This window comes from Microcebus murinus, chromosome 3, assembly GCF_040939455.1.
Source record: "Microcebus murinus isolate Inina chromosome 3, M.murinus_Inina_mat1.0, whole genome shotgun sequence".
Classification (NCBI taxonomy): domain Eukaryota; kingdom Metazoa; phylum Chordata; class Mammalia; order Primates; family Cheirogaleidae; genus Microcebus; species Microcebus murinus.
In genome coordinates, this window is record NC_134106.1 from 76,562,428 (window position 1) to 76,570,996 (window position 8,569).

The 8,569-nt window shown below is 44.7% G+C and overlaps 1 protein-coding gene across 6 annotated transcripts in view; it reads right to left on the reverse strand.

Annotated features, from left to right (window-relative positions):
* KANSL3 (KAT8 regulatory NSL complex subunit 3) overlaps positions 1–3,653 on the reverse strand; it is a 44,076-nt gene extending 40,423 nt beyond the window's left edge. For 5 of the 6 annotated variants that reach the window (XM_012786926.3, XM_012786925.3, XM_012786920.2 and 2 more), the window contains exons 1-2: positions 3,577–3,653; positions 2,260–2,524 (exon numbers count right to left, since the gene is read on the reverse strand). In XM_012786926.3, the coding sequence (XP_012642380.1) occupies positions 2,260–2,474 (215 nt within the window). In that variant the 5' untranslated portion in view covers positions 2,475–2,524; positions 3,577–3,653. Of the gene's footprint in view, positions 1–2,259; positions 2,525–3,159; positions 3,385–3,576 lie in introns of those variants that run through there. The other variant, XM_012786921.3, reaches the window with a different exon arrangement.
* Positions 3,654–8,569: the final 4,916 nt, after the last annotated feature.

Sequence of the window (8,569 nt, forward strand, 5' to 3'; positions counted from 1 at the left end):
TACACGTAGCTACTGGCTATCATAGTAGACATCCCATGTACAGAACATTTCTATTACTGCAGAGAGTTCCATTGAACAGCACTGGTCTAGAGTTTTAAATTATTCATACAAACTTTCCCTTTTGTTAGCAAAGTCAACTGGTAGTTAATTATATTCTTGTAAAAGCCTGTGATTATCTAGGACAGATCACCTAGAAGGCAGACTTCTTAGCTATTTACCTCAGTTTGTACAGAGCCTAAAACAGAAAACAAATTTAAATGAACATCTGAAGGTTCTTTCTTGTTTTAGGATGATTAATAAAATCCTAGTGCTCTGAAGGTCCTTCCCCACTTCATGGTACATTGCACCAACTTTGTCACCTAAAATACTACGCTAAACAAACTGTTCTACTGGCTACCTACCAATACTACACCAAACAAACTGGTCTACTGGTTATCTACCAAATATCACGTTACCTTTATGACCTCGATGATCTTACTACATCCATTCCCAATGACTACACCAGACACTGGGCTAGGCACTTGGATACCCATGCCTAAAAGAGAACTCAATTCCATCACCCCACACCTAGCCTCCCTGTGTGCCCTAACACATGGCACAACCTAGCTGTTCAAGCCAGAAATCTAAGAGGCATCCTAATTTTACCTTTCCATTTAACCCTGGCTCCCCTTTCCAATTCACCAGCACAGGTCCTACTGGCTCTACTTAGGAAATGCATCTCCATTTGTACTATTCCCATCCCTATCCAAGCTATCATAATTTATGGCCCATCTCAGTCAACTGCAATGGCTGCCTAGCTGGTCTTCTAAATTCTACACCTGCACTATAATCTATCCAATAAAAATCCAAAGTGATCTTTTTAATATATAAATTGGATCTCCAGATTAAAATCCTTCAATGACTTCTTACCACTCTTAGAATCAAAGTCCTACATGAGATAGCCTCTGCCAACTTCTCTCTACCTCTCACTTACATCCCTACTGCCACCATCTTCCAGACACACTGGCCCAAAAAAAGCTCTTAGAACATGCCAAATTCTCATGTGCAGGGCCTATATACATAGAGACAAGGTTTATAAAAGGAAATAATTTTCTAAGTACCAAACGAAGTCCACAGAATCTCACTTTAAGAAAATGTCATGACATATGCACACAGGAGTTTCAAAGTCAGCAAGAGGCTATTACATAGCAAAGAGGAAAAAATTTCCAATACCATTTAAAGGAGTTTTTCAGTTATGCCCTAGGCCACAGGCATCAAGCTTATGCTACATTATTCCCTAAAGTCACAGATCCAGCCCCCTGTAAAACCAAAAAAGCCAAAAAAAGGCCAATATCATTGGGAAATGAAATAAAAATCACTATTCCACATGTGTTTAAAACACACTGTGGTACCTCTAACACATTAAGGCTACGGGGGGATCTATAGAAGCAAAATACAAGATCTCTAACCTCCAACAAAACTAGATCCTGCACTTGAGACAGTAAAACATTGGATCAGAGTAAAAACAAACCAAAAAACCCCTCTCCAAAAGTTTATAAAATTAGTAAGGGCATGATTTGATCATCAGAATAAAATGTATCAACAAATCTTAAAAGGTTAGAAATTAGAGGCCAGGAGCAGTGGCTCATGCCTGTAATCCTAGCACTTCTGGAAGGCCAAGACGGCAAGATGGATTGAGGTCAGGAGTTTGAGACCAGCCAGAGCCAAAGCAAGACCCCATGTCTACTAAAAATAGACAAAATTAGCCAGGCGTGGTGATGCCCACCTGTAGTCCCAGCTACTCAGGAGGCTGAGGCAGGAGGATCGCTTCAGCCCAGGAGTTTGAGGTTGCTGTGAGCTAGGCTGATGCCACCACACTCTAGCCTAGGCAACAGAGTGAGACTTTGTCTCCAAAAAAAAAAAAGAAAAGTTATCCTGTATGGCAGTTTTTAAAAATCAACTTTTCAGTTTCTTTCTTCACCAGTTACAATAGTCCTCTTCAATTTCCTCTTTCCACACAAGTCCTATTATCTATGTGGAATAGGTTGTCTGCTTTCCTTTGTACATCTTGCTTTCCTAACTCTTGTTAGACGATGTCTCATGTGCAGATGTCCACATTCAGGACAGATATCCTCATGCTGCTTGAAAGAGATGCCTAATAAAATATTCAAGCTCCTCCTACAATCTCCCCCAATCTCCCCCAAGAAAATCCTCTCTAATCCCCATCTGATCACTGTCCAGTTAGGGCAACAGCAGCCCTTAGGAGAAGCCCAAACTCACATGGTACTTTCATGCTGCCTCCGAGGAGTGACAAAGAGCATGCGGGTGGGGCGAGCACTACTGGCATCTGGGTGGGCACTCCAAGGCTTGGCATAGCTATGATCCAGAAACACCAGGTCCAGCTCCCGTTCGTGCACTGACAGCTGGAATAGCAGCGAGGTGCCCATGCGCCGAGCTGAAGTCTGGAAGTCCCTCTCCCCACCCCGGTGGGCCATGTCAGTGGAGGGGCAGCAAGTCAGAGGATGGGCATATGCATGCTAGTCACCTGCAGTGAAAAAAAATTTCAATGTAAGTCAATTCCAGTATTTTAAATTTCTTCCCATCTAGACCACCCAATCTGCTTACTTTTATGACCTACTATCATTCACATCAGGTATTCATTATACAGCAGATTTTTGCCAATGGTGGGCAGGGTCCTGAGATCCCACATTACCATCAAAAAAGGCTATGGCGCCATGAGCTGCTCCATGTTCAATCTCTAAAAAATTCCCTAACTGGGAATCTGACTAAATGGTTTATGAACACCTCACATGGACAGACACTAAACTTGCTCGGCCAGCACAATTTCCTAGGTGGGTGGGAAGGGTTTTGGCAAACAATAGGAATTGTCAATATGAATTCTTCAAAAGTGAAGGGCGTCCTGCTCCACACCATTCTCTGAAGACAACGGGAGCAGAGCCCCATCGGTAGCTGGAGTGTGAGCACTTCTCAAGGAGCAAGGCAGCATGGCATCAGGGAAGCTAACCATGGTAAGGGCTCCATTTCTTTCAAGTTTCCCGTTAAACAAAGTTTTGCAACTACTTCAAAATATTCTGTCGTTTTTAAGACATTAAAAAGGAAAGCTTCCCCCCAGCAAAGCCCGTGACAAAATGATACCCCAGGAAGCCCTTTCTCCCTCACCCTAAGTGGAGGAGTCCCCGGCAAACTGCCCACTCCAGCGGTCTTCGGGGGTTCCCGCCACTGTAACCTCAAAACGGCCCATCTAGGAGGCAGGGCTTATGATTCGCATTTTACTGAAAAAGGCGCTGGCTCAGGGGATTGAAGTGACTCGGCCAAGGTCACCGAGAGTTCGCGACTAGGTGGAGCGGCCTGGCACCCGCCTCCCGCTCCCCCGGGCCGGGCTCGGCACCCGCGTCACGGCGGCCCAGGCGCGGCCCCCGGCCCAACGCTCCCGGCTGGCTCTGGCCGCCGGCTCCAGTCCCCGGTCCTCGCATGCCCCGGGAGACCTGAGGCCTTCGCCGAGGCCCCCGCCCGCTCCAACCGCGGCCTAGACCCCGACGGCCCGCCACCCCCACCCGAGGCCGACCCTTCCCTCACCGCAGTAGTCGGGCCGCGCGCTCGGCCCGGGCCAGACTCCTGCGCGCGTGCGCGCTACCGCCTCCACGCCCCGGTGCTTTGGGCATCGAGTAAAACGCGGAAGCGGATCACTGGCGGGGAAGGGAAGGGAAGGGCGGTGAGCGGCAAAGCCCGGAAAGGGCGAAGCTCCAACAATTTAATGGGGAAGAGGAGTGCACGTCAGTCTCCGAGGCTGAAAATCAGCGCGGAGGTCGGGAGTTTTCGTGTTTTTCATTTTCAGCAGGGAAAACGAGGATAAAGGACGAAGCCGGTTCTTCCAGCCCCAGTGTTTGCAGCCCCCACCCTGTTGGTTTTTTGTCCCGTCTGGAAGGTCGCTCGCCACACCTTCCACCTCCGCCAGAGCAGCTCCCATGAATTTATTCATTAAGAATGTACTTTCCACATCACTGAAAATTTTTTTTATTTTTTAAAAAGAGTTTATACGTTAGAAATTTACTTTTCTTTCTTTCTTTTTTTAGAGATAAGTTCTCGCTCTGTAGTCCAGGCTGGAGTGCAGTGGTGAGTTCATAGCTCACTGCAGTCTCAATCTCCTGGGCTCCAGCAATCCTCCCGCCTCAGCCTCCTGCATAGCCAGGACTACTGGCGCGCGCCACCACGCCAGGCTAATTCTTTGTAGTGATGAAGTCTTGATACGTTGCCTAGGCTGGTCTTGAACTCCCGGCCTCAAGCGATCCCGCCTACCTTGGCCTCCCAAAGTGGTGGGATTATAGGCGTGAGCAACCATGCCCAGCCAAAAATTCACTCTTAAAGAGAAGAAACAGCCACAATAAAAGTAAAAATAAACTTAAAAATAAAGTTGCGACTATAATCCCAGCTACTTGGGAGGCTGAGGCAAGAGGATCACTTGAGCCCAGGAGTTTGAGGTTAAAATGAGATATAATTGTGCCACTGTACCCCAGCCTGGGCAAAGAATGAGACCCTGTTTCTAAAAAAAAAAAAAAAAAGTTGCTATGAACCTAAAACTGTTCTGAAAATTAAAGTCGAAAGGAAGGAAGGGAGGGAGGGAAAAAAAAAAGAAAAGAAACATTTATCCAGAGCTTTGCTGAGTGTCATTGGATCCTACAGAGAAGGAGTTTAAGGAATAAAGGAAAGGCACTCCAAGGTAGAGATCAGACTTGTGGAGTTGAACTCCTTGGCTGTACCACTCCAGCAAGTGTGACCTCAGTGTCCCCGCATCTCTAAATGTGCAAATACCTACCCCATTGGGTTGCTGGAAGATTGCAATGGGGTACTGCACAGTTACCTGGCAAGTACATAAATAGTTTTCAAGATGGTCATTAGCATGAGGGATCCCAGAGTGCTCTAGAAGAAGAAAGATTTCCTGCTGAAGGGATTGTGGTGGTGTCATGAAGAAGTCAGTTGAGGCTGGGGGCTCTGAAGGACCAGGCATTGCAGACAGATGGATTGGTAAGGTGGTACAGGCCCATGTAGAAGGTAGCAAATGGACCAAATACAACCCAACAGCATTTTCTTTCTCTCTCTTTTTTTTTTTTTTTGAGACAGGGCCTCACTCTGACGCCCAGGCTGGAGTACAGTGGCACAATCATAGCTTACTCTGTGAGCTCCTGGGCTCCCACCTCAGCCTCCCAAAGTTCTGAGATTACAGGTGTGTGCCACCATGCCTGGCCTCCAACACCATTTTCTTTGACTGGCAACTTACTTTCTTATAATTTTATTTAGTCATTACAAACATTTTACGTTGGGAGATTTCATATAAAAATCCAGATTTCCAAATCTCTGAAAAATTGGAGGCTGTGGCAGCACTGGACTCATTGTCCCATGTGGCAGACATAGTGTCTGCATGTGCCCTCACTCTGGCCAGCTTTACTCTATCTACCTCTTTGTCCCATATGGCATTTGATTCATCACCCAACCCCTACATACCAAACCCACACTCTCACATATTTCCCAAAACTTAAATGCAGCATCCCTGAGATGAAAGATACAATCAGAGATCAAGTCCTACTATTCTTGGGTGATTAACAGATTGGTTCATTTGGGTTGTCCTATCAGGTGGGAGTGAGACAACTGACTGATGCTCATGGAAATAGGGCGCAGAGACCAGCCCACAAAAAGACACTCAGTGCTCCAGTAAGACCTGTGCAACACCACATGAGGCCCTGAGTACCCAGAGGGAAGTGGGAGGAGGTGGGTGGTAGAGAGAAAGGAGGCAAATAGTGGTCATTTCACAGTTCTGGACTGTGTCCAGCACTACAGTGAACCTTCTTCTCTGCAATAGGGATGGTAAACCCTTAGTGCTTGTGCTGCATTATTTTCCCCTCTGTGCCCATGACAGACATGATTAATCGATCACAGTTCACTCTACTTCGGAACCCAGACACAACTTCAAAATCATTTTCTCCACATGTACTACAGGCTGTCACTATCAATCGATTACAATTGGCCATCTCTTCTCCATAATGCCTATCCTATAGCACATACTTCGCCTTCATTCATTCATTCACTCACAAATATTTCTTAAATTCCTACTATGTGATAAGCAATGTACTAGGTGCTGAGGATACAGCACTGATAAGACATACTTTTAATGTATACAAGTAATTGTTTAATTTATAATTGTGATAATAAGGGTTAGCATTTAGAGAATGTCAAACAAGTCTAAATGACATAAATGACTTACTTCATTTAATCCTCTCAAAGACTCTATGTGCTAGGTTCTATTATAGTCATATCCAGAGAGGTAAAGTGTTTTGCCCAAGGCCACACAGCCAGTAAGTAGCAAAGGCAGAACTACTGCCCAGGCAGGGGAGTGGAGAGAGACAAAGTTCGAGAAATAGGCAGAGGCCAGAGCCTGCTAGGCTTTAGATATCTCCCATTAAGAATTTTGGTACTGACCATAGATTGTTTTGTGTGGTCAACTTTCCTATGTGTTTTGTGTAGAGAGAGTAGATCCTTAAAGTCAGAGACATGAACCTTCTTTGTATACTCCAGAGAACATAGCCCGAGATATAGGTAATTGTTCAAGTGTTGACTGATGGATGATTGATTATTTGGTTGACTGACTGGCAGCAGGACACCAGGAGACATGAGACAAGAGAGAAAGGGACATGGTTCAAGATGAAAAATAAATCTCTACCACTTCACATCCACTAGGATAGCTAAAAAGCCAACAATGACAACAAAAAAGCAAATGCTAAAAAGTGTTAGCAAGTATGTGGAGAAATAAAAACCCTCAGACATTGTAGTGAGATTGTAAAATGGTGCAGCCACTTTGGAAAACAGTCTGGCAATTCCTTGGAAAGGTAAACATGGAGTTAGCATTTGACCCAGCAATTCTACTCTTAAGTTTATACCCAAGAGAACTGAAACACACACACATATATACATGTATACACCCACACAAACAAGTAAACAAATGTTCAGAGCATCATTATTCATAATAGCCAAAATATGGAAACACCTCAAATGTCCATTAACTGATGGATAAACAAAATGTAGTTTATCTATACAGTAGATTTATTCATTAATAAAAAGGAATGAAGGCCAGGTGCAGTGGCTCATATCTATTATCCTGGCACTCTGCAAGGCTGAGGCAGGAGGATCGTCTGAGGTCAGGAGTTCGAGACCAGCCTGAGCAAAAGCAAGACCCCATCTCTACCAAAAATAGAAAAATTAGGCAGGTCTGGTGACACATGCCTGTAGTCCCAGATACTCAGGAGGTGAAGGCAGGAGGATCACTCAAGCCCAGGAGTTTGAGGTTCCAGTGAGTGAGGATGATGCCATGGCACTCTAGCCTGGGTGACAGAACAAGACTCTGTCTCAAAAAATAAATAGGCCGTGTGTGGTGACTCATGCCCGTAATCTTAGCATTCTGGGAGGCCAAGGCAGGAGGATTGCTTGAGGTCAGGAGTTCGAGACCAGCCTCACTCTTGAGTGAGACCCTGTCTCTACAAAAAAAAAAAAAAAAATAGAAAAAAATAAGCCAGGTATGGTGGCACACGCCTGTAGTCCCAGCTACTCGGAAGCTGAGGCAGAAGGATCGCTTGGGCCCAGGAGTTTGAGGTTGCTGTGAGCCAGGCTGATGCCACAGCACTCTAACCCGGGCAACAGAGCGAGACTCTATCTCTAAATAAATAAATAAATAAATAAAACCCAGAAGGAATGAAGTACTGATACATGTTACAACATGGATAAACCTTGAACACATTATGCTAAGTTAAAGAAGCCAGTCACAAAAGGCCACATACTATATAGATTCCATTCTATGAAATAGCCAGAATAGGCAAATCTACAAAATAAAAAAGTAGATTTGTGGATTCCAAGGGCTATGGGAAGGGGAAAATGGGGAGTGACTACTAATAGATATGAGTTTTCTTTTTTTAGGGTGATGAAATTTTTCTGAAATTAGTTAGTGGTGATAGTCACACAACCTTGTGAATATACTAAAAACCTGAATCATATCATTTAAAAGTCTGAATTTATGGTTTGTGAATGATATGTCAGTAAAGCTGCTATTTTCAAAAAAGCTTTACTGGCCAGGTGTGGTGGGTCACACCTGTAATCCTAGCACTTTGGGAGGCTAAAGCAGGAGGATTACCTGAGGCTAAGATTTTGAGACCAGCTTGAGCAAGAATAAAAAGGCATCTCTACAAAAAAATAGAAAAATTAGGTGTGGTGGTCCTGTAGTCCCAGCTACTCAGGAGGCTGAGGCAGGAGGATCACTTAAGCCCAGGAGTTCAAGGTTGCAGTGACTTATGATGACACCACTGCACTCCAGCCTAGGTGACAAAGCAAGACCCCGTTTAATAAAAAAACAAAAAACAAAAAAACCCCCCAAAGCTTTAGTGCTTTGAGCCACTGAGATTTTGGAGTCGTTTGTTACTCAGCATAACGTAGCCCATCCTGACTGATACCTAGCCAGACTATCAATCAACTGTAAGGGCAGAATACAGACATGCAAATGCTCAAAAAATTCAGAAAGTTACTGAAAACT